A 27,130-nucleotide genomic window follows, 5' to 3' on the forward strand; every position below is an offset into this window, starting at 1 on the left:
TTAGGATACTAGGAGAGGCTCTGGAAACCCTCTTTTCGGCAGGATACTAGGAGAGGCTCTGGAAACCCTCTTTTCGGCAGGATACTAGGAGAGGCTCTGGAAACCCTCTTTTCGGCAGGATACTAGGAGAGGCTCTGGAAACCCTCTTTTCGGCAGGATACTAGGAGAGGCTCTGGAAACCCTCTTTTCGGCAGGATACTAGGAGAGGCTCTGGAAACCCTCTTTTCAGCAGGATACAGTTGCAAATGGGCCGCCTTTTTTTTTTCCACGCACGTGAAAAAAAAAAAAAGAAAAGGAAACATGGAGTGCAAAAGACGACACAAAATGGAAACTACTTGAACATAAGTCATGAAAGAAAAAAAAAAAGTTTTCCCTGCAGGCATTGATTGTTGGCATATCCATAAAAAAATTAGTTTGTGGCCAGGTATACAGAGAGATCTGCATATAACTAGTTTCATGTTTTTTTTTTTTTTTTTATCTTTTCTATATGTACTATCTGGCCTAAAATAAAAATGTCTACCTTTGCCTGTAGATGCCATGCTGGTTATAAAATAAAAATCTGATTTTGGGTGGTACGTCTCACTAGGTATATTTTCTAACATTCTTTATTCAAACTGATATTCCACACAAAGGATAGATAACATTCTAGTCCACTAGGAAATACAGAAACTGATGAGCATTGTACAAAATAAAAAGTCTGTCGAGGTTATAGTAAGGAGGGAAAAAAATAAAATCTAAAAATGCTGACCATACAGTACCCGAGGCAAGTAAAAGATCATGTGGGCTAGACAAATGCCGGGACAGTCAGATCATACAGCAGTCTACTGTCTACATTATCATAATATTTAATAGTAACATATTTCTCCTTTATAGTAGGACCTTTGAACCGCATCACTGAATTGATAATGAACACTGTGCACAGCTCAAGGTCACATTCATCAGTAATAAGTTATTGTACAGTAATAAATAATGCCAAATATACAGCCACAGTCTTTTACAGTCATGACTGTTAGAACTCCACATGGGCTTTTCAATATTACTTACAATTATCAGTGGGAACTAAGTGGAGCAGAGCTCACCTGGAGAGCGGAGCCTGTGCTAAACCAAATCACTGGACTTGAAAATCCAACTAAGGAAAAAGTTACAAATGGCCCAGTGCATTGTCCTTTATTCAAACAGGTTATGTTGCAGATTTCATAGATTTAGATAAAGTCTAAAAGTGTGAAGTCTCTTTAAATAACTGGAATCATGAACAAGTGTTGGGACTAAAACTTTGGTTGGTACAGGGAAACCCGTCCACTAAGGCACCCCGACGCTATCTGACAGTGCGTGGGAGAAAACTTGGTTGTCAGGACCACATCCTTATGAGAATATAGGGAACGGATTTCTTGTAGATTCCCAGCTTCTTTAGGCATACAGTCTACAAGTTCACTGCACTGGGAATCAAATCCCAACAATCGGATTCCATATCCATGTGGGGAGGCAATCATGCGTCCATCTGGGCTAAAACAGAGTTCTTTAATGTAGCCCCGGCCAACATTGGCTTCTTCTATGTAATGTGTTAATCGCAATGAACATCGAGGAGAGATGGGACGTACAGGCGCTCCTTCTTGAAACTCATACACGCACGTCCACTGGTTGAAAAGGCACATTAAAACGATTAAATCAGGTAGGACATATTCCATTCAATACTTTATTACATAAAGGAGGCTTACAAAAACATTACTGCGTCTTCCACAAAAAGTGTCACATCTGTCTATCGGTGGTATGTGGCGCTGCAGTTCAGATTCCCTTCATTGGAGCCAAGCTGCAATACTAGCTAAAGCAGCTATGTTTTTCTACTCCTGTACAACCCCTTTAAAAGGGGTTTTCCGAGACTTTACTACTGATGACCTATCCCCTGAATAGGTCATAAGTATCTGATCGCGGGCGCCTGACACTCGGGACCCCCGTTGATCAGCTGTTTGAGAGGGCAGTGGTGCTCGCAGTAGCGCCACACATTGTACAGAGGCTACGCTTGGTATCGAGCTCAGCCCCATTCACTTCAATGGGGCTGAGCGGCGCCTAGGCCCGTGACCGATAAACGTGATGTCACATGGCCTAGGAAAATCTGGAGAAGGCCACAGTGCTACTGTGGGCACCGCTGTCTTCTGAAACAGCTGATCGTCAGGGGTCCCGGGTGTCAGACCGCCACCAATCACATACTGATGAATTATCCAGAGAATAGGACATCAGTAAAAAAAAAAAAAACACTCTTGGAAAACCCCTTTAACATATCTATTAAGCATCTGTAAAAACCCATAATGCAATATGTGGAATTGCAGCTCCTCTCTGTAGATCACACCTGGCAGTACTATGTTTCAGGTTTAGACTGAATAGCTTTAAGCTATTAGCTTTATTTTTGTGCAACAAATCTGCAGCATGATACAGTACCAGCAAAGTGGATGAGATTTTAAGAGGTCTCATCCATCTGCAGAGTACAAAAAACGCAGTGTAAAGTGGCCTGCAGTGCAGATTTGAAACAGGCAGTTCCGTGGCAAAAACGCATGCGTTTTTCTGCACTGTGTTCGCCACTTCGGGGTGCGGGGGCCAGGCCGGGACTGAGACTTGGATCCTGGCACGCCTCCTCATAAATTAGCCGCATCTTATAGCATTATTGGAAAGAATCCAAGACCGGCATAAAAAGCCGGTCTTAGTAAATGACCCCCAATAGGTTTTGAAAAAAAGAAGTAGGGTGTAGGCTGCTTTGTCACACCAAGGCTAAAATAAAATGCCCTCTTCTGCCAGCAGAACAGTCCTATAACGGTATGTCCACATGAGGGGTGTTGCAGATTTTCCACAGAACAATTGGAGCATGTTAACTGACGCTTCAGATTTACACATCACGTTCATTGTTCAGGTGACCACTGCAGCCAACCAATGGCCTCAGTGGTCATGCTCTATACCTGAACATGACTGCTAAAGTCCTAAGTGTTGTGCATGGTATGATCGAGTCTGTGAATATGGGCATCGTTCAGTGTGTGTTATTCGCAGAGATTAGAAAATCATCTGTTTTACACAGCAATAAGACACAGTTTTAAGTCGTCGTAACAAAGCTGCTCCGAAATACGGCTAGGCTTTGGCTATTCAAATAGTAAAATAGAAGTCCTTACCTCTTGGTCATCAGTATTGCTGGAGCAACGTAGTAGTGTAGCCCAGCCTTTGGGGTGAAGCTGAAGTGATGTAATACAATTGCCTCGGTCTCTCTCACCTGGGACTTCTGGAGTTAAAACTTCAAGGCTGTTACGAGGGGAATTGCCTAATACATAAACATAACATATTGAGAGGGATACAAAACAATTTTAATCCACTGCTACAAGCATACTTATTGTATAGATTTTTCTCAAATCAATAGTGCATGCAAAGATAATAAACTTTATAATATATCTTATCAAAGAAAAAATTGCCTCTTTTCCCCTGTTACTGGCTCTGCAGACCTGCCCTGCGGCATAAAGCAGCAGATGACTCAACACAATACTGACGTTGAGCGGATATGGGGAGCTCATCCAAGACATTGATCAGACCCGCTGCTGGACAAATACAGGCATTTCTACAACAGGGCGGAAAGTATGGGGCATATGCGGCTGGTATCTGGGTTTTGTGGACTGCAAAACATGTTCAGTCGTGTGCATGAGGCCTTAATGGAGGCAGTCACATTACTGTGGGTTGAGGGATAGTGTGCAGTAATCCTGAGTGTGAAGAATACATGGTGCCAGCTCCTTATAAATCGGATCTCTATAAAAACTTACTACCAAATCCAATGGAGCCAACAGAGGGGGAAAGGTGCTATACAAAACCTGAGAAAGAGAACATTTTGTGTGTACACTAAAATTTTAGGCCCCATTTATTAAGAGACATTGAGCCTTTTAATACATTTGGTGCGATTCACTGCAAAGATTAGTTTTTAACCAAGCTTATGTCTTAATAAATCTGTCCTTTTATCCATTTGAGATGCCCAAAGGCAAGTTGAAACTTGGCTTCTGGTTCAACACGATGAACAAACAAAGTGGTAGAGTTCGTGAGACATACCTTCTCTTTGTGATGCCCGGGAAGTATGTTTCTCAAACAAAGAGCCCAAATCACTATGATGACAGGGAGAGCTAGAAGGTCTGGAGTCAGAAGATGTAGGAGAGGTGGTCACATCTGTGGACAATACATAGAATACCAGGCATGTTCACATCTGCATCCAGTGCAAACAGGAATATCTCTCAGTTACCATTGACTCAAATGCACACATTTACATGGCTTTAACATCCTCCAAAAGGACACTACCATATACAGAATATTATATGACAAGGAGGCCCCACAAACTTCCTAATGGAAGCCACTATAATGGCTAGCTGCTGCTCACGAGCCAAATTATGGAAACCCTAAATCTATCTGTCCCCTGAATTGAATAAATCCTATTCATTCTATCAGGTGGTCTATAGACCTGACCAGCTTCTGAAAAACCAAAGCCCCCATTACAAAAAAGGCAATCATGACATGTTTTTTGGGGTTTTGTTTTTACAGCGTTCACTATGCGCTAAAAATGACATGATGACCTTATTCTGCAGGTCAGTACGATTATAACAAAACCAAATGTAGCTAGTTTTTATTATATTTTACCCCTTTATTTTCATATTCTGACACATATCTTTTTTATATTCCAAACTACAGAGATGTTTGAGGAATTGTTTTTGCAGGATGAGTTTTTTGGTTTGTTCTATTTTGAGATTTTCATCAGTTTTTGTTCAAGGCCAGGTCACTAAAAAAATAGCAAATTAATTATTATTATTTTTTTTCTGTTATGGCGTTTTCTGCACTATGCTTTATCCCCTCAGTGACCAAGCAATTATTTTTGTTGCATTTCAAGAGCTATAACTTATAATTTTTTTCTGTCAATCTAGCCATATGAGGGCTTGTATTTTTGCAGGATAATTTGTTGTTTTTAACGGCACCGTTTTGGGGTACACATAAATTATTGATTAACTTTTATTAACTTTTTTAGGGGGAATGGACAAAGCAGCAATACCACCATTGTCCTTTTTACGTTGTAAATTTTGCGACGTTCACTTTATGGCCTAAATAATGAGAACATTATTTTCTGGGTCAGCACAATTACAGCGATACCAAATACATATAGTTTAAGGTTTTCCACTTTTGCACAATAAAAAACCCTTAACCAATTCCTCCCCAGACTATTTCCCGTTTTTGCATTTTGCACACCCAGCCTTCTCGGAGTCACAATTTTTTTATTTTTCCATTCACATAACCATATGAGGGCTTGTTTTTCGCAGTACAAGTTGTACTCTAATGGCACCATTTAATATTGCATATAATATAGTAGTAAGCCACCAGAGAGTCCAGCGCATTTTCCTATAGTGTGCAAGCACGCCACCACTGATGGATGGTCGTAACCATAGAAACGAGCAGTGTATAATGCGATGGAAAAACTATTCTAGCCAGCAAAGGAGGCAATATGGACACTCACAATACATTAGTAAGTACCTTGTACCCCCACTGATCACAGGAATGGGGGCCCCTGTACCCCCTGAAATGAACAGAGCAGCCAGTCGGGCATGCACATGGTCATGCCATTCATTTCTATGGGAGTTTCCAAGATGGCTGAGCACTGTACTTGGCTATCTCCGTAACTCCCATAGAAATGAATCGAGCGGCCGCACACTTGCCCGACCAGCCACTGCGTTTATTTTAGGGGGGCTGCAGGTGGTACAGGGCCCCTGTTCTTGTGATTGGTGGGGGTCCCAGCAGTAGGATCCCCACTGATCTAATAGTTATCACCTATCCTATGTATAGGGGATAACTTAATGTTACCAGGATACCCTTTTAAGTAACTGTAAGTGACTAGAGGAAGCAATCATTAAATTACTTCTACAGTAGATTGCATTGAATTAGTACAGCAATGCACTATTGCCATGTTCTTATGGAGCCCTGCCATCTGCAGGGCTCCATAGGAACTACAACTCTGAAAGCCTTGGTTTCTTCAGCGAGACCAGGGCTTTCAAATTCAACCGTCTGTTCCCCCAATTGCCACACGGGGAGCAGTCGTGCAGCAGTAGGGAAGTAGTTCAAAAAATAAATAAAAAAAGTTTTTGCATCGCTTAAACCCTGCAACTGTTTTATTTTTCTTTCTACGGAGCTGTGTAAGGGCTTGATTTTTGCAGGACAACTTGTAGTTTTCATTGGTGTCATTTTGGGGTACATATGATGTTTTGATAGTTTTTATTCAGTTTTTTTTGTGGTGGATAAGCAATATTTAAAGGGTTAAACAGCCAGGGTTTAGAGAGTCTGAGCAGGATCCTGGCTGTCCTGAGAGACCTGAGCTTCTGCTCTTCTCTGCACTGGAGACCCGTGTAGTGCTTGAACTAGGCCACCATAAAGAGGCGGTGTTCTAGCCTGAGGCCGCTTAGTGAGAGACGTAAAATACTGTAGGTGTATTGATGGTCACTAAGGGGTTTTAATAGGAGTTTTTTAAATTACAGAGTACACTGAAGAGGCCAAGATATAGGCACAGTACTAGGACTGTACTGCGCATGCGTCAGGAAAGACAGGTAGGCCTCGAGAATCTCTCTAACAGTACAGTCACATGGAATATCTGTAGCATTGTACATTACCAGCAAAAATGATGATTAAGAAATCTCATCCACACACTGAAAAAAATCTGCAGCTTCAATTGGCTAACAATGTAGATTGTGATGCAGTGGTATATCAATTTATGCTGCATATTTCCACTGGAAATTCCGACCCTTAATGCACAGGTTGAATGCAATGCGGATGATCCATCCCCATGACTGTACCCTTGGTAGGAACTCGTGCACGAGGGATTTGGCACAGGGTGTTATTAGAGGCTTGTCCTATCAATACAGAGGACCTCATCAGTAATAATTATTGATAGATAGGACAGGGAGCCATGTTACCAGCTGTGCTCAACCACAAATGGGAAGAAAAGTGGGGGGAGGGTCGGCCTTTGCTTGTGCATGGTACTGTCTATTGGAGGGTTATGAAAACAGCGTGCCTTTTTCAGAACCTGCCCCTAGAGAGTGATATTTGGTTAACTGTACCTGAAGTTGAAGCTGTTCTTCTTGCTCTCAAGATAGGGTAACTGCCAACCTCTAGAGATTTTGTCAGATCTAAATCATGCAAAATTAACAAATAACCAGAGGAAGTAGAAATCAGCATTTTTGAACAGTCGGGGGTCAGTCTCATACGCATCAGGAAACGAGTGTGAAAGAATTTTTTGTGTGGACAACCATCCTCAGTACACCTGTCAAACAATAAAAGAATACAATACTGGGTAAGGGAAACTGTACAAAATAACGCAATACCCAAGCAGAAAAAAAGGTTACATATGATACCAGCATCTTTTATAATATACCTTAAAGGGTTTCTACCACCTCATTTGGACCTAATTAGCTCTCAGACACTAGCGATCTGCTAGTGTCTGCTCTACCTAACCATGCTATTCTAAGACCTTTGTGTGCAGCCGTTACACTAAAAAACCAACTTTTATTGCTATGCTAATGAGCCTCTAGGTGCTATGGGGGCGTCTTTTCAGCACCTAGAGGCTCCGTCTACTCACCCTGTATTCCGCCACGCTCGTCCGTCAAGCCCGCCCATCTCCTCTAGATTGCCAGCCTCCATCTCATCCATCGGCCGAATTTCTTGTGCCTGCACCGTGTGCGTCTGTATTCGGCGCAGGCGCACTGACTGTCTAACCGCTCCCTGCGCCAGCATCTCCCCTGCGCCGAGGAACAGACGACGCCCGGTCAGACAGTCACTGCGCCTGCGCCGAATACAGACGCACACGGCACAGGCTCGAGAATTCGGCCGATGGATGAGATGGAGGCTGGCAATCTAGAGGAGATGGGCGGGCTTGTCGGACGAGCGGGGCGGAATACAGGGTGAGTAGACGGAGCCTCTAGGTGCTGAAAAGACGCCCCCATAGCACCTAGAGGCTCATTTGCATAGCAATAAAAGTTGTTTTTTTAGTGTAACGGCTGCACACAAAGGTCTTAGAATAGCATGGTTAGGTAGAGCAGACACTAGCAGATCGCTAGTGTCTGAGAGCTAATTAGGTCAAAATGAGGTGGTAGAAACCCTTAAACCTCTTCAGTACCGAGCCATTTTTTACCTTAAATCCCAGCCCTATTTTTGCAAATCTGACATTTGTCACTTTATGTGGTAATAACTTTGGAACACTTTTACTTATCCAAGCCATTCTGAGTTTTCTCGTGACACATTGTACTTCATTATAGTGGTAAATTTCTGTCAATTTCAACATTATAAAAATAAAAATACAAAATTTACATAAAAAATTCTCAACTTTCCAAATTTCTATTTCTCTGCTTTTAAAACAGATAGTGATACCTCAAATAATAGTTATTACTTTACATTTCCCATATGTCTACTTTATGTTTGGATCATTTTGTGAATGCCATTTTATTTTTGGGGATTTTACAAGGCTTAGAAGTAAATCTTGAAATTTTTCAGAAGATTTCCAAAACCCACTTTTTAAAAAGGACCAGTTCAGATCTGAAGTCAGTCACTTTATGAGGCTTACATAAAACAAACCCAAAAATGACCCCATTTTCGAAAATACACCCCTCAAGGTATTCAAAACTGATTTTACAAACTTTGGTAACCCTTTAGTTATTCCACAAGAATTAAAGGAAATGTAGATTACATTTCAGAATTTAACTTTTGGCAGATTTTCCATTTTTTCCAGTAACAAAGCAAGGGTTAACAGCCAAACAAAACTCAATATTCATTAGCCCGCTTCTGTAGTTTACAGAAACACCCCATATGTGGTCGTAAACTGCTGTACGGGCACACGGCAGGGAGTAGAAGGAACGCCATATGGTTTTTGGAGGGCAGATTTCACTGGGATAATTATAAGTTACCATGTCACATTTAAAGCCCCCCTGATGCACCCCTAGAGTAGAAAAATGACCCCATTTTGGAAACTACAGTATAAGGTGGCAGCTTTGTTGGTACTATTTTAGGGTACATATGATTTTTAGTTGCTCTAATATTACACTTTGTGAGGCAAGGTAACAAAAAAATAGCTGTTTTGGCACCGTTTTTATTTTTTGCTATTTACAATGTTCATCTGACAGGTTAAATCATGTGGTATTTTTATAAAGCAGGTTGTTATGGACGCAACAATACCAAATATAACAACTTTTTTGGGTTGTTTCAGTTTTACATAAAAAAAATCATAAAAAAAAAAAAGCTTTAAGTGTCTCCATATACTGTCTTATGTAGGGGTAAAAAAAATTTCAGTATGAGATGGCGGTTTGATTGGTACTATTTTAGGGTTCATATGACTTTTTGATCACTTGGTATTACACTTTTTGTGATGTAAGGTGACAAAAAATTTGCATTTTCTTTTTTTTTACGTTGTTCACCTGAGGGGTTAGGTCATGTGATATTTTTATACAGCAGGTTCTTACAGACGTGGCGATACCCAATATGTATACTTTTTATTTATTTATGTTTTACACAATAACAGCATTTTTTAAACAAAAATAAATAAATCATGCTTTAGTGTCTCCATAGTCTGAGAGCCATAGTTTTTTTTATTTTTTGGCAGATTGTCTTAAGTAGGGGCTCATTTTTTGCGGGATGAGGCGACGGTTAGATTGGTACTATTTTGATCGTTTGGTGTTGCACTTTTAGTGATGTAAGGTGACAAAAATCGGAATTCGGTTTCTATGAGATCACCATAACAGCTACAAGGATATTGACCCCTGACCTCTGTAGGGGAAGGAACAGAGAAAGGTTAAAACACTCCCCCCCCTCCACCATACAACAGTGCTTTCCAAAATTACAAGAGTGAGAGGTGGGAGATAAATCTAAGCAACCATTATATAATTAGAAGGCATTAATTCATACCCTCAATGAAATTAAGCAAATAATAATTGGGGAGGGAATAACTGGCAGTCATGGTGATCTCATGGAAACTGAATTACCGGTAAGTCTAATTCCGATTTTCCATATCATCACCAAGACGGCCACAAGGAGATATCCAAAATTATAACATCAAGGGGGGGGGGGGGGGGATACTGCCTGAAGGACTTTACATCCAAAAAGGACAGTTCAGAAGAATTGGAGAAATCTAAGCGGTAATGCTTAATAAAAAGTATGTACACTGGACCAGGTCGCCTCCTACAAAAAGGTCTTCAATGCAGGCACCTGCTTTCTCACCATGAGAAGAGGACATAGCTCTAGTTGAATGCGCTTTTAAAGTTGGCTGGACAAGAGAACCCTCCCCGAGTGGTATAACAATGGAAAATTGTGCACTTAATCCATCTGGCAATGGAAGACCTAGACAAACTCTTCCCCCTGTTTTTCCCTGGGAATTGAACAAGACGACTAACTCGGACTTCCTGAATTCCTTAGTGACCTCCAAGTATTTCAGAACCGTACGTCTAAAAAGTGTGAAAGGAACTTTCCCTGCTATTTTTTGGGTTATTACAAAAAGACAGGAGGATGATCTCTTGATCCCTGTGGAAGTCAGATACCACCTTAGGCAGGAACCCTAGTTCTAGTCTGAGTACTATCCTATCTTCCAGGATTTCAAGATAGGGTTCCCTAATTGAGTTAGCCTGTATTTCACCCAGCCTTCTTGCTGATCACAATCAGAAATGCAGTCTTGAAAGATAGGAATTTGAGCGGACAGTCTTCCAGAGGTTCAAACTGACTCATAGTTAAGCCATTTAAAACAGTGTTAACCGTGATTTCAAAGTGGGCCTCAATCTTGATGCTGCTCTGATGAATCTTCTGATACATCTGTGATTTGCGAAGTCCGCATCGAAGAAACAGCTGAGTGCCGATACCTGTACTTTTAGAGTAGATGGCCTAAGACCCAGTTCTAGACCCTGTTGAAGGAAATCTAAGATTTGTTGAATCTTTGGTCTAACTACGTTTGGAGAACATTTCCTGACCAAGAGCAGAATCTCCGCCAAAGTTTTAGGTATATGGCAGATGTCACCTTCTTCCTACTGGACCTGAGAGTGGCTATGACCTTGTCTGAAAGTCCTTGACGCTTCAGTATTTCGACCTCAGGATCCAAGCCGTCATTCTTAAAAACTCTGGATGGGGATGAAGGTCTTTCCTGAGCGGAAGAGTCCATGGGCTGGAGATTGAACATTTTTTGAGGGAGGAGAACCAACTCCTCTTTGGATAAAATGGGGTTATCAGGATGACAGTTGAATTCTCTTGTAGAATTTTCTGAATTACTCTTGGTATATTCGGTATTGGAGGAAACGCATAACAGAGATTCCAGACCCATGTCGTAGCCAATGCGTCTATCATCCAAGGATTGCTCCTGGGATCCAGGGAACAGAATATGTTCACTTTTTTGTTGTCTTTTGACGCAAACAAATCTATGTCTGGTGTCCCCCATCTGTCGACTATCATTCTGAAGACTTCCGGATTTAGGGACCATTCTGTTTGGTCTATTGTGTGTCAGCTTAGTCCGCCTTCTGATTAAGGGGTCCCTTTGAGATAAGTTGCCGAGATAGACCTCACGTTCCTTTCAGCCCAGTAAAATATTGTTTGAAAGATCTAGAAGCTTCTTTGATTTTGTTCCTCCCTGATGTGAGAGGTAAGCCACTGTCGTTGTGTTGTCTGACAGAATCCTGAGGTGGTGATCCAAAAGAGCCTCTTTCGCCGTCTTTGAGGCGTCCCATACAGCACTCAGCTCTCTGAAGTTTGAGGATTGGCTGCTTACCGAAGGGGCCCAAGAACCTTGGTAATAGTAGTCCCCAATTTTTGCTCCCCAGACTCGCATCCGTCTTGATCTGAACATACGGAGACTTCCTCCAGGTGAATCCCTGTGAGAGATTGTTGTCTACCTTCCACCGACTTAACTTGGTTTTTACATAGGCTGGAATGGGAACCTTGCAATTTAGCGACCTCTGTTGCTTGTCCCAGATGTCCAGAATCCAGGACTGCATGGGACAAGAATGTAGTTGATTCTACATTACTGAGGGAATGCAGGCTGACAGAGTTTCCAGCAAACTCATAGCTTCTCTTATAGAGCAGATTGTCTTCCTCTGGAAAGTTTTGACTTTCTCTTTTAGAGACTGAATCTTGTCTGTTGGCAGGAGAGTGGTCTGTGACGGAGTCTAGGATGACTCTCAGGAACCGTACTCTGGTCGATGGCTGTAGAAATGATTTCTGCGGATTGACAATCCAGTCCAGTTCTCTTAGAGTGGATAACAAAAGTGTCCAGATCTGTTAGTAATTGGTCTACTGTATCTCACACTAGAAGGAAGTTGTCTAGGTAAGGGATCAAGTTTAGTTCTTTTTGTCTCAGGAATGCTACCATCTCGATCACCAGCTTGGTGAATATGCTGGGAGCCGAGAAAGACCTGCATCCTTGGCCGAGAATCTAATGGACTCAGCAGACGCATCTGCTAAAAAGGTCGTTGCTGATTTTAGGAGAGGGATGCAGTTTATTATTTCCTCCCCGGGGGGTCTTATCCCTCAAATGGGACTCTAACTCATTTAGCCAAAGATACATCGACCTCGCGACCGAGGTTGCAGCAATGTTAGATTTAAGATTAAACATGGACGCCTCCCAGGATTTACGTAGTAAGCTGTCTGCTTTCCTCTCCATGGAGTCCCTCAATTGGGATAAGGGGGGGGGTTTTAACCTCTCTATGTTCCTGCCCCTACACAGTTCAGGGGTCAATCTCCTTGTGGCCGTCATTTTTTATTTTATTTTTTAGCAGTTTTTATTTTATTTTTTTGAGGGTGTTCACTTGAGGGGTTAGGTCATGTGATATTTTTATAGAGCCGGTCGATACGGACGCGGCGACACCTAATATGTCTACTTTTCTTTTTTTTCCCTATTTTTGGTAAAAGGATGCTTTTTTTTTTTACACTTGAAACGTAATATTTTTTTGTAAAACTTAATTTTTTTCACTTTTTTTTTTTGTCCTACCCTGGGACTTTAACTTTTGGGTGGTTAGGAACAGTTCGCCGGGGTCTATATATAACTAGAACGAATAGCCATGAGGTAACGCTGATTATCAAAGAAGGTCTAATTATATATAGACCCCGGCGTCCAGCGGACTGTTCCTAACCTTGAAAGCCTGTTCACTCACTCCAAAAGCAGATCGGAGGTAAGACTATCTGTGCCGCAACATGTGGGACGCCACACTAGGCATGAACACTTGGAAACCTTATTGCTCTAAACAGTGAGCAACATAACTTGTATAGACTACGGTGTAATAGCAGACGAATATGCTATAGCCGTGAGAATATATATTTAACAAGTTGAGAGTAAAATCACACTCATTTGTAAGGCCATCGGCTACATTGGAACTCCTCTACACCAAACAGTCGCAATAAAACTGCGGATAAAAAGGGGAACCACGCACCTTAAAAAGTGCAATAATACCGGAGATTTAACCAAAAACTCATTTGCCACGCTCCAACAGTCACAGACCAGACTGTTGGCAGGCACTATCGTGCACATAATCAACTTCCTAGATTGGTTACAATCTTTAGTTTGGATTTAACAATTTTAGTAGATATGAGTGTATGTATTTTATGTTATTTTATTGTTATGTAATAGCGCTACCGCTCATTTAATTTGATTTTTATTGCTATATACAATAAATTTAGCTACATCATTGGCTATTGCTCTGTGTGTATCCGGATGTAGGTGTGCCCCTCTTACTACTTCTTTTAATATAATGTGTTTCAAAGATTGGGGTCATCTTTTTTAGGGGGCGCACCCATCGTTTGTCAATTGGAGGGTGAGCCATCCCAACCCACTAGAATACTACTGCTCCATTCGTTTGGGGAACACAGGGCCCTATTCTAATCATCAGTGGGTGTCCCAGCAGTCGGACCCCCACTGACCCGATAGTTATCACGTATTCAGTGTATTGGGGACAATGTCATCTAACTGGAACACCCCTTTAAAAGGAGTTTTCAGGTGAATGAGAACTAAGCTGTACTTTCAGCTCTATTGTCAGTAGTAATTCCATTGCTGGCAGCTACTTCGACCAGCTGATTGATGAGGGTGTGGGAACCCCACTGATGTGATACTGATGACCTATCCTTAGGTTATGTCATCAATATTGTTAATCTGGAAAACCACTTTAAAAGTAACATGAGAAGATGTAAGACGTCTCTGCTGAATACCGCGATACCTCCTCAGTAGCTTTTCTAGATACAGTATTTGGCATCAGGGGAGGCATTGTTCTCATTTTATATATGTATTGCATTATATATAAAATATGAGCTAGTTGAGCAAAATTGCAATTTATACATTTTACTTACCTATTTGTATCCCAGATTATGACATTGCCATCAAATCCAGACGTTACCAAAAGCCTTGTGTTGGTATCAAATTCTATGTTCTTTACCCAGCTGGTATGCCCATGTAGAGTGCACACCTTAGTGTTTAGCTTCCTCAGGTCCCATAGTGCTATTGTGGTATCATCCGAGCAGGTGGCAAACATCCTGTTGTCCAGAAATCTGCACAAAAGGGTAAAACCAGTTATTTCAAAACAAACACCCTATGCTAGTAACATACCACCAATGTCAAAGCTTTTAAAAGGAGCCCGTCACCCCAAAATTGGTTTTAAATTATGCATACCATGTAAAGGAGATACCCCTAAACATAACTGTACCTTACATGTGAACATCTGGTCCTCTAATCCTGAGAAATCCTTTCATTTTTATGAAAATAAGGTCTTCGTTGCGATTAAAGAATAAATGGAAAATCTATAGTGGCTCTCCCTCGCTTTTACACTATGGTAGAGGTGCACTGTTTTATAGTCACTCACTCACATGTAAATGTGTTGGAATGGCCTAGTCAAAGCCCAGATCCCAATCCAATAGAAAATCTGTGGTCAGACTTAAAGATTGCTGTTCACAAGCGCAAACCATCCAACTTGAAGGAGCTGGAGCAATTTTGCAAGGAGAAATTGGCAAAAATCCCAGTGGTAAGATGTGGCAAGCTCATAGAGACTTATCCAAAGCGACTTCGAGCTGTGATTGCTACAAAAGGTGGCTCTACAAAGTATTGACTTTAGGGGGGGGGTGAATAGTTATGCACATTGACTTTTCTGTTATTTTGTCCTACTTTTTGTTTGCTTCACAATAAATGTAAAAAAAAGTTATGGGCATGTTCTGTAAATTAAAAGATGCAAATCCTCAAACAATCCATGTTAATTCCAGGTTGTGAGGCACCAAAATACAAAGAAAGTCAAGGGGGTATATAGTCTCTATATTGGGAGACAAGAGATTGATATATTCCTCAGATCAATAGAATGGATACAACTGCACAGTAGATTAGTTTTTGCGTCTTTACTGGACTATAGGACGGGACCCCTCTATGTAGTCAATCTGACGTCAGTTGTTACATGATACAAAGAAACCAGGAAAATATCCCCATTGAATATACTATCAACGAGCGGTACATTACAAGCAGGAAAAACACGTGCTCTATTCCCGCATCACATGGGCTCTAAACCACGTGGGACGCAGTCTCTGTAACGGGACCTGCAATACGAACTTACTAGAGACAGAGAAGCGGTACCGCACAAAGGAACGAGGACGGGTGAGTGGCTGTGCAGCAGGTGGGACGCCCCCGCTGCCAGCCAATATATGAAATAGTCTCTTGCGAGTAGTCATAACAACTAACCTATTAATACACCCACCGTGTGACTCAATTTACATTGTCCTGGCGAATATACCAGTCTCTTGTTCTTCAATATAGAGACTATACCCATATGTATCCAGCCTGTGTGTGTTCAGCAAATTAGAGGCTATACCGATCAGTTAAAGTGGAATCAGATACTAATTCCAGTTGGATTAAGTACAATAGTCTCCTGCCAGTAAAGACGTGAAAACTAATCTACTGTGCAGTTGTATCCATGCTATTGATCTGAGGAGTCTCCCAATATAGAGATATCTATCTATCCATCTACAGCCAATTTAAAGCCATATTGTTTTAGGTCATATGGTTTCATGGCAGTTGGAAGAAACAATACAAAATACCACATATTTAATGGGCACAGGAGTATATTGACTCACCTGAGGTGGATCAAGACGACACTTTTGATATCTTTGATGCAGTCATTATATTGTTTATATACTTTTATGTACTCAGCTTTTATTCCTTAAGCATTTATGTTTTTAGCTACTATGTATTTAGGATCTAGGTTTGGAATATAGTTTTTACATAATCAAACATACATTAAAGTTGATACATACAATTGTAACAATTTTAGTAGACGTATTTAATATATATCTTTGAAGTACTTCACTCTAGGAATTTGTACTAATTAATGAAAGTCAGCAATAGGCTTTGTATCACAAAGTATACCTCATTGTCTACTGGTTAGGGTGTAGTGATTGCAGGTTTGCACATATTTTAGGGGTTGCATGAGAACTGCATCGGTAACGCAAGTGCGTCTTTATATACAAAGGATACATTGATTTATGGTCCATGGCTGGTGAGTACATCTGCATCTTTCAACCAGAGGTCATAAAGTGAGAGTAATTTAACAGCACATAGGGTTATTGTTTTAATATTATTTTATCTTGATTGTGTAATAAAGGTGCTTTTATATTTTAATTCAACATTTAGATGATAAGTGCCTGTTTTTTTCTTTTATTTTTACAAAAGGTCTTCAGTGCACCATGGGCAGGGCTGCTCCATTCATTGCACCTGGCTTCTCCTGGGTCATAGCTATCAATCGAACAAGATTGGGAGGTCTGGGCGGCATTACTGGCAGAGAGATGGTGAACTAAATGGAGTGACCTGCCCATGGTGCACCAAAAGCCTTATTTGAGGACAGGATTTTCCCAACATAGGTATGGGTATGTTTGGGATACCTACTCTACATGGTGGTATGCTTACTTTCAAACCAATTTCAGAGGTGAGAGACTCCTTTTAACAAATCCATATACATAGAAACAAACTCTGTATCAAAGAAAATGATGAATACACTTACCGGTAATCAGATTTTTCAGAGCACCACAGAGAGAGAGGATCCGCCCCCAGGGCAGGAAACCTACAGAATAAAAAGGTGGAGCCTCTCTTCCCCTTCAGTGGATTTCAGAGCAAGAGAGGGACTCCTACCCTAGTTAATCAAGTTTATCATATACCAAACAACATAGACTTTTTTTTTTTTGCCACACCCAGTGCTTAGAAGGAATAAAAGTAAGAACCCAGGGAGGGTGCTGTTGTGGGGTCTGGAAAATCCGATTACCAGTATGTGTAATTATCATTTTTCCCTTCCCCCATTACAGCACCACATGTCTATTTCAATGGTCTCAGTCCACTGAGGAAGGAGTCGTGTTAACTCCGAAACGCGTCTGGTGTATACAAGTCTCTACAAAAGGAAGAAAAGGAAGAAAAACCGCAGCTCACCTGCGCATCTTTATCTGCAACATCCGAATATTTGCCGAAAGAAACGATAGGCCTGCCCTGTCCTGGGTAGAAGACATTGAGTCACTACAATCCTTAAGAGGGTACAATCCCACATCTACCCCTGCACTTAAGCGGACTGTTTCTATGGTTGCAAATTTATTACTCACTTCAAAAGTTGATCGGAGGTACGACCATCTGTGCTGGCAACACGTGGGACGCCACGTTAAGCACAAAAATCCGAACACTTTACTGCTTCGAAACAGTGAGTAACCTGCTAATACTACATATCGCAGTGTACTAGCTAAATACAATTAAGCTATAGCTGTGAAAGTACATATGCAACGTATTGCAAAAGAAAAAAAAACTTGCTACCTCAGTATACCTGTATATTGGATATATCGCTGACTAATTGCGGATCAACAGAGACTGTATCCACTATCAGTACAAGCTGAGACCATTGAAATAGACATTGTATCTATTGCTGCGATCTATTGAAATAGACATTGCATCATTTGCTGCGACTTCAGATCGAGCATTCATTAACCCTTGGCATGGTTATATTTTAAACATGTATATTGCATTTTAGAGTGAATAGGTACCTTTATTTGCACATCATTTGTATTTAATAAATTTTTTAACATGAACTATTGTCTAGAGCTTGGTATGAATCAGATGTAGGTGTGCCCCTCTTATATAGCTAAGCTTGAGATATACCAAGTCTAATCCATCTAGACAAGGAACTTTTGGTAGCCTTCTTTGGCCCAGAGAGGAGGACAAACAAGGCTGAAGACTTTCGCCAACCCTCTGTAGATTTAAGATAATGCAATAAACATAGTCTCACATCCAATGTATGAAATTCTCTTTCTTTTGGGGTTTTATGATTGCCACAGAAAGAGGGAAGCACTATCTCCTGGGACCTATGAAATTGGGAGGAGATTTTAGGTAAGAAGGCTGGATCAGGTTGGATAACTACTCTATCCCCCAGAATAGTAGTGAAGGGAGGATTTTTGGAAATAGCATGCAACTCGCTAACCCTCCTGGCTGTGGTTAGCGCTACCAATAAAATCAATTTATAGGTAAGATGTTTGATATTGGACGACTCAATGGGTTCAAACGGTGACTGCGTCAGAGCTTTTAAAACCAAATTCAAATCCCAAGAGGAAACTTTTGGGGTATATACGGGAGCAATCCAATCCACTGCTCTAAAAAAAATAAAAATAAAAATAATAAAAAAAAAAATCTTACTACCCAAGGATCTGAGGCAAAGTTTTTCTCAAAAAGCACCGAAAGGGCAGAAACCTGAACCTTTAATGTACTTTTAGCTAATCCTAAAGTCAGCCCTTTTTGAAGAAATTCCAGAATATGGAAAGTAGGTGCAGAATCTGGTAGACTGTCGGGATTAATTTTACAAAATTCTATAAATTTCCTCCATGCCCTAGCATAAACAGAGATCATCATTTTTACCCTTAAGAAGTGTCGCAATCATCTTCTGTATAAAAAAAAAAAAAAAAAAAAAAAAAAAAAAAAACACACCTTTCTTGCTAATAGGTTCCTTCCAATTTCCATGCTGTTAAATGCAGACCCTTTACTGCTGGATGGTAAACAGGACCCTGGGACAGCAGATCCGGGATCTCTGGAAGTATCCATGGATCGGACACCGACATTATTCTGAGAGGAGTAAACCATGCTCTTTTCGGACAGAAGGGAGCAATTAGAATTGTTCTCACCCTGTCCTTTCTGATCTTCTTCAGTACCAATGGAAGTAACTGAAATTGGGGAAAGGCATAAGCTAGAGTGAAGTCCCATTTCAGGAGAAGGGCGTCCACCCCATAAGGGGATTCCCTTGGATCTAAGGAACAAAAATAGATCTATTACAGGAATGCCCCATAATTTTGTGATCATGGAAAAAATAAATTTGTTTAAAGACCATTACCCCTGCCTTAGAGAATACCTGCTCACGAAGTCTGCCTGAATATTTTCTTTTCCTTTTATACGTAGTGCTGAGATGTGCCTGATCTGCCCCTCCAAATTTTTCAACACACTACTTGCTTCCAACCAGAGGGAGACTGACTTTGTCCCCCCCCCCTGGTGACTTACATAGGCTACCACCGTTTGATTGTCTGATAGGCCTGAACCAATTAGGGACTGAGAAGCTTTTAATCGCCAATCTTACAGCCAAGAGCTCCTTTCTGTTGGAGGAAAAGCGCTTTTGATTCTGTGACCACTGACCTTAAAAACTGTTACCCAGGGGCTTGCATCCGTACTTAGGACTATCGGATCTGGATATCTGTATCAAATTCTGTCTGTCCTCCCACCAGACTTCTCATTGTAGTGTTCGAGATTTGCAGTCTGACCTCTAGGATTCCCTTGCTCTTTTTGAAGGCCGTTGATACTTCCATCAGTAATTGTCGAGTGACTAGAGACCCCAGGACAGACATCGCCTTCCGAATCGTCAAATTGGGAGATGCTAAGGATTTTATTTGACTGAACATTTCGCTTATCTTTTCCTCCGGCCAAAAATACTTTGAGATTCGGAGTCTAGAATTAAGCCAAGAAATCGCTGACACTTTTCCGGCTTTGGTCTGGACTTTTTGTCGTTGACAATCCAACCCAATTCCTGAAAGGTGTTCACCACCACCTTGCAACTGAGCAGGAATTTAGCAATTATTAAGAAGTTGTCCAGATACGGTACTAACATCAAGTTTTTCCGTCTTCTAAAGGACACCATTTCCGCTACCACCTTGGTAGAGATTCTTGGGGCCATGGACAGACTAAAAAGTAATGACTGAAATTGGAATTGCTGTAGTTGACCCTCCATAAAAACTGCAACTCTGAGAAGCTTCTAGAACTCCGGGTGCATTGGAATGTGAAAATAGGCATCTTTCAGATCTATCACTGCCATGAAACAACGTGGAAACAGAATCTGTATCATAGTTTTCATTGTTTCTATCTTGAATTTCCTGAACACTAGAAATTTGTTTAAATGCCTCAGGTTGATAATGATTCTGAAAGAGGCTTTGGAACTAAAAAGAGAGGTGAGAAATAGCCTTTTGATTGTTAATTGTGAGAGGGACAGGAATTAAGACCTCTTTCTCTAGCAATTCTCAAATTTCCTTTATTATGGGGGAAGGACCCCTTAACAGCACAATTTTTTGCAGTTACAAATCTTTGAGGCGGCAAGGTGCGAAATTCTGGTTTCAGGCCGTGATGAATAACTTCCAAAACCCATGGCCCTGCTACCTTTTCCCATGCAGAGAGCAAAAACCTTAGCCTTTCTCCCACATTTGGCTTGGCGTCATTGTTGGGACAGTTTTTTATTTGATGAGAAAGTTTTCAAAGAGGAAACCTTTCCCTGCCAAATTTCTGGACCTGTATCTCTGGTCTTTATCTCTAAACTTCCTCCTTCCCGTATTTTCTCCTGAGGACCAAAAAGGACCGTCTAGGCCTAAAAGAAGAAAATGCGGAAGGATTGGGGGGGATTCTTTTCTTCCTATCCGCCCCCTTTTCTAACAGATCATCTAGATCTGGGCCAAAAAGAAATTCACCCTGACAGGGAATACCGCAAAACTTATATTTTGAGGCCACATCTCCACTCCAATCCTTAAGCCAATGCGGAGTTAGTAAGAGATGAAGCCTGAGCGCCAAGCCTAACTGCATTTACTGAGGCATCCGCCAGAAAGTCAGCAGCTTTTTGCAGGGTGGGCAGGGAAGATAAAATTTGCTCCCTAGGACACCTCTCCTTCATCTGGACCTCTAACTGTTCCATAGTAGCCGTTACCGTGGCCACTATGTTGGGATGAAACGAGGAAGCGGACACTTTCCAAGCAGCCTTCTTATCCAAAGGGTCCCTAAGAACACCCATGTCCTCAAAGGGAAGAGATGATCTTTTAGAAACCTTAGAAATGGCGACATCTATCTTGAGAGCCTTGTTCCAAGAAGATGAAGCCTCTTTTTCGAAGGGGTATTTACATTTAAAAGTTTTGGAAATGAATACCTTCCTATCTGGTTTCTTCCACTCTTTGTGAATTAGAGAAATAAAACAAACACTTATGAACATGAAAGCATCTATACTCTTTTTGTCCTGCAACCCTTCAAACAGAGTCTACTACAGACTTTTCTTCCTTAACCTCTTCAATGTTCATAGTAGATCTAATAACTTTTGATAGTCTTTCCATATTTTAAAAGAGGCTCTTCCTTCAATTTCTTTTTCTAAGGAAGATTCCAAAGAAAGGGCATCCAGAGGGGAGTCACTGTCATCAGAAGAATTGTCTTGGGATAGGCTAACCCTTTCTGCCACCTTATACTTCTTTATGGATTTAAGAGCATTTTTAACTTCCATCCGAATGAGCAGTTTTATATTCTTTAAAAAGGATGGAGATTCCTCTGTAACCGCTTTGTCAATACAGTGCTGACATTTGTTGTCCTACATAAGGCACATTCTTTATTCTTTCTTTTAGCCAATATTTTCTTACGTTTACACCAAAATACAAATCATAGAAAAAGAAAAAAAACTGTGAGAAAAAATGCTACAACAATACAACTCACCCAGAAAAAACGGTGACCAAAGTACCGGAACTGGTGCTAATTTACTCTCTCTCTCTCAGCAGATTCTTGTGTCTTGTCTTCTTCCATAAAAGCTGGTGACAGCAAAGAAAGCCTGCTTATGGGTCAGAAAATATAATAATTTAGACCAGCATTGAGCTTCATGTAACCCCTTTCTGCCAGAAGTTATGGCCAGGGAAATAGGGAGAGAGAGGGACACAATTATCATGTCTCCATGACCTGGAAGCCTGTATTAGCCGCTTCTATCACGATGAGCCGCTCCTCGGATCGCAATAAGCCGCCTATCAGTGCCTTGGCTTCTCTGGCGGTAATAGAAGCTCTTTACCACGTGCCTCCGGAGGTACGTTACCCACTTCTCCAACTAATGGAAGTAGCCGCGCTACTCCGTAACCTCCTACACGACAGGATAGTAGTGTGGCATTACTTCAGTAAAAGATGCCTACACACCTGCTGCAAGACCCAGGGGAGCCCCTGGAGGCCCCCCCCCCCCCTTCCCCTGATCCTAGGATCCTGTCAGCCTGCACCCGCAGTGCAATGGACCCCGGCAGGATACCGTTAGCCCTCTAGGGACCCCCTAGGCAGTAAGAACCTGAAAAAGAACTGTAGGTCTCCTACTCCAGGGACAGGAAACCACTGAAGGGGAAGAGAGGCTCTACCTTTTATTCTGTAGGTTTCCTGTCCCTGGGGGCGGATCCTCTCCCTCTGTGGTGCTGTCCGGGGGGGAAACACTTAGAACTTATGTTAAGGCCTGGTGGTTTATGCTGTGGTCTCCGCACCAAAATTGCCACATGGTGTCTATTTTTCACTGTTGCCAGTGGGATGCAGCGATACAATTCGCATGGCCAGCAGTCTGAAGCTGCATTGGGATGGCTGCCGCTTAAAGTCGTGGTGGGTATCTGCTTGTAGTAAAGCTCCATTCAATGCATCCAAAGTCAACAATCAGGTCAAGATCCGCCATGTTGACATTTCCTTAGAACCATATTAATAAGTGTAAAATGGGGTGTCCATTTACATACTTCATGGTCGAATTAACTACATACTGTTCATGGCTTCCATCACAGAGTTAGCATGCAGCGCATGTGCGACCAGACTTCATTTACTGCAATGTCGAGCCAGCGCTTTATTGTCCTTTAATATTTTATCCCATTCTAAGCAGATTTTAAAACAATTTCCATGGCTGAACAACCCCTTTCATATCTGAAGCAGGCTTAATTACACACAACTTTTTGCCACTGTATGTAAATGGTTCTCTTCTAAACCCCTTTCACATGCATTAGGCAACTTTCACACTGGCGTTTCAGCCCCAAATGCATTCTGACTGGATGCGGATCCAATCAGAATGCATCAGTTTGGCTGAATTTGGCCGCTTTTGAGGCGGACACTAAAACGCAGCTTGCAACGTTTTGGTGTCCGCCTGACGATGCGGAGCCAAACGGATCCGTCCTGACTTACAATGTAAGTCAATGGGGACGGATCCATTTTTCACTGACACAATATGGTGCAATTGAAAACGGATCCGTCCGCCATTGACTTACAATGAAGGTCAAGACGGATCCGTTTTGACTTAGACTTTTTTTTTAATGAATAGTGAAAACGGATCCTTTATTAACGGATACAAGCGTTTGCATTATTGATGCAGATCCGTCTGTGCAGATACAAGACGGATCAGCACCAAACGCGAGTGTGAAAGTAGCCTTATACTGTACCTTGTGGCAGGTTTCCGATGCAGAATACACACCAAAAATCCTCAGCAGATCCACAATTGTGTGTGTAGGTGTAGGAGATGTTCCATACTCAGACATCTTTGTGCCTCACTAACCTGATGTTATTTACACAGTCCTCGTGGGCCTCCGATAACGTCTTTATGTGCTTTGAAGACACCGGGTCGAATAGCAGGACTTCAGTTTGCTCACATGCAACTGTCAGTACAGAGCTAAAGCATGAAAAAGAACAGAGGAATGTCAATCTGACCCAAAAGAAAATGACATCATCTACTACTAATATATATTTTTTTATTTATTTCTGTTTAGTGATTTTTTTTTTTTTTATATACATACATGCCAGGTTCAGACATGTGTATCAGCCTCCTGTGCCAGAAAAGGAGTATCAAATAAAATCACTAAATTGTTGCGCAAACACCATTGTCTAAAATAAAAGTTACTTTTTGGGAGGTGGCTTTGCCACACTCAGCGCTTTTTTGAAAAAGTGGGCACGGTTTGCACAGGGTTGTGGCCTTCCACGTCCCAGCGAATTTACTATAGTTTACACCAGAAACTTGCTTAAATTATAGCTCATATCTACGCCAGCTCCCAGCTGCCATCGATCTGTCTGTCTGGAATACGGCACACGTGTGCTGTACCGCTTCATAAATCAGGTTCACACCAACACAAACTAGATCCAAACTGGCATATGAAGCGCCAGTCTTGAGAAATTCCCCACTTCTGTTGGATTTCCTGACACGTGGACCTGCTTGGATCACACTAGGGAGATGAATTCCAAATCACAGCAGATTCAGGGCACGGCCACACAGGTTTTTGGACGAGGTTTTGAAGCAGACCTGCCAGCAGGATTTTTAGCCAAAGCCAGAAGTGGATCCACCAGGAATGAGAAGTATATATCCTTCCTGTATATTTCCGATTCCTTTCTAATCCACTTCTGGCTATGGCAGAAAAGTCTCAAAACCTCCTCCTAAAAAAACTCTGCATGGCCATACCCTTAAAGGGGTTGTCTTATCTCAGACAATGCGCATTGTCTTATAGGTGCGGGTCCCACCGCTGGGACCCGCATCTATATCGAGAACGAAGCCCCGAAAGTAAAGGAGAGCGCACTGCGCATGCGCAGCCGCCCTCCATTCATTTCTATGGGGCCGCCGAAAATAGCTGAGCGCTGGCTATAAATGGGAGCATGGGCCATGCATGCGCGGCACGCTCCCATTCACTTCTATGGGAGAGGCGGGGATTAGCGCTTGGTGGTGGACAGACCCCGGGAAATCTGGGGTCCTCCAGCCACAGCGCTCCCCACTCTGTTCTCAATATAGGTGCGGGTCCCAGCGGTGGTACCCGCATCTATCAGATAATGGGGGCATATTCTAGCTATATGCCCCCATTGTCTTAGATGGGAATACCCCTTTAAATACTGGGGCAATTACTAACAGGGTTGAGAGCAAGCAGTAAATGTGTCACACTAGGTCAACCAATTCCTTTGGATTACATTCTGGCTGCCTGCAGCCATTTCAAGTGAGACCATACTGCGTGGATTTACACAGCTTTCATTGAACTCAATAAAAAATATGTCTACAGGAAGCTCCAACACTCCCCCTAGTGGTCAGCAGAACTTTATCCTGTATCTGGATATCGACAACAGCACCATTCAGTTGAAAGACATAGTACCTGCAATTCTGTTAAACTGTAGATGCCATAGTGACAGAACTTTTGAGAGGAGGCCCAGGTTTGTAGACCCCACCAATCACTAATATGGAGGGGCAGAAGCGCTTAGCTGAGTGCAGAGCCCCTTCGTTTTAGTGCCTGCCATGCCACTATGAGAGCTGGTCATATGAGAATCGTTATAAATAGAAAGAATTACTAGGAAGTTTCGCTGCAGTGATGCTGCTTGGGGACTCGTCATCACTGAAGCCAGTCATTGGCGGCAGTGGTGCAGGTGACCATGTCTATACCCAACCTGAAGTAAACAAGCAGAGGACCGGAAGATGGACAAACAGAAGTCAAGGTGCAGGAGTGGAGACGCGGGGAGCAGATACGTATGACTCTCATTAGAGGAGGTGTCTGAATGGAGCAGTAGTATATAGGAAGTCTATAGCCAGGGGGACCGCATGGAAGATTTATGAAACAGTCTACAAGAAATGCTGCCCACAGCAACCAATCACAGCACAGCTCTCATTTTGTATACTGCCCTTGAGAAAAGATAGCTCTGCTGTGATTGGCTGCTACAGGAAACAAAAACAGGTTATATTCTAGATATTTCATAAATGTGCTCCAATAAGCTGAATGTGACTGATCTAACTAGGTGGGGAATTCAAAGCAAGAAAGCCCCCATTACATTGCCATGCCACCCCATAAACACACATTGCACGCTATAGCAGAGGACTCCAGGGAAGTGTGTGATGTGCAGTCCTTACCCATCCGGGGAATACTCCAAGTTGAATACTGCTCCATGAGTCCTTGTGCTGAGGTTTACTGAGTCAGCAGGATGAATGGAGCTGTACAGGCTAGTCATGGTCTTGTAGTTGTCCCTGGCCGGATCCACATACAAGCCCCTGCCTAGGCATCTGTCCTTAAGCCAGTAGAACAGGCTCCCGGGGGCACTATCAGCACAAACGGTGACATTCGGGGCAGTAGGCTCTTCCGCGGGGGCGGGGCTCCTCTGCTCACTAAGCTGTGGCTCCTCCTCTTCTTTCTCCTCTTGGTCCTCAGGGCGCTCCTCCTGTGTGCTGCTCATTCTCCCACCTTCCCGCTGAGGTTACAGAGGCCGATACCTTCAGCTCAGAGGCCGCAGGGATACACCGTCCTCGTCTTTCAGCCGTTTGCACCCCGGGATCTCGGAGGTGGCGTGGTGCACAGGTGCATATCCGCAAGGGCCACACGGGCCGCCGCGGAAACCTCTGCGCCTTTCCCCGCTGTCCGCTTTTCCGTGTTCAGATACCAAACGCGCTAGCAATCCAGGCTCGGTAGATGCTAGAATGGAGTTGTTAGAAGGTTCGTGACGTCGGTGATCACGTGCTCCTTCATGGTCACATGACCAAATGTGGGCAGTGTTGGCAAACACGGACTGCAGGCGCTTGTGGAAGGGGGAGGGGCTGTGTGCGCCTGCAAGCAGTCTTGTGATGTGGAGTAGAGAGAGAGCTTCATGGGGAGCAGGTGAGGGGCGGCATATGGAGCTCATATATGAGGGGGCAGGTCTGGGGAGGACACCTGGAATCTGGGGTCAGATGGGGGGGCTTTATGAGCTGTAAATCTGTGAGGAGTAGGGTGGCCACTGGCTTCACCCTAGAAAGCCGGACCGGCCCAAACCACACCCACAACGCCCAAACCACGCCCCCATGCCCGGGAAGCCACGCCCCCACTGTCGGCTGGGGAAAAAAACACGGGGGAGGAGACTCAGGAG

The 27,130-nt window shown here is 42.5% G+C and overlaps 1 protein-coding gene across 1 annotated transcript; it reads right to left on the reverse strand.

The window, feature by feature from the left end:
* Window positions 1-529: 529 nt before the first annotated feature.
* Window positions 530-26,725, reverse strand: DCAF10 (DDB1 and CUL4 associated factor 10). Its single transcript, XM_044270958.1, has 7 exons — window positions 26,145-26,725; window positions 23,829-23,942; window positions 14,344-14,541; window positions 7,104-7,306; window positions 4,069-4,182; window positions 3,153-3,298; window positions 530-1,634 (listed from the first exon to the last, which is right to left on the reverse strand). Exons 1-7 carry the CDS (start codon window positions 26,462-26,464, stop codon window positions 1,266-1,268), a joined length of 1,464 nt encoding a protein of 487 aa, XP_044126893.1. The 5' UTR covers window positions 26,465-26,725; the 3' UTR covers window positions 530-1,265.
* Between the last annotated feature and the right edge of the window lie 405 nt (window positions 26,726-27,130).

Source organism: Bufo gargarizans, chromosome 1 (assembly GCF_014858855.1).
Source record: "Bufo gargarizans isolate SCDJY-AF-19 chromosome 1, ASM1485885v1, whole genome shotgun sequence".
In the NCBI taxonomy this organism is placed as follows: domain Eukaryota; kingdom Metazoa; phylum Chordata; class Amphibia; order Anura; family Bufonidae; genus Bufo; species Bufo gargarizans.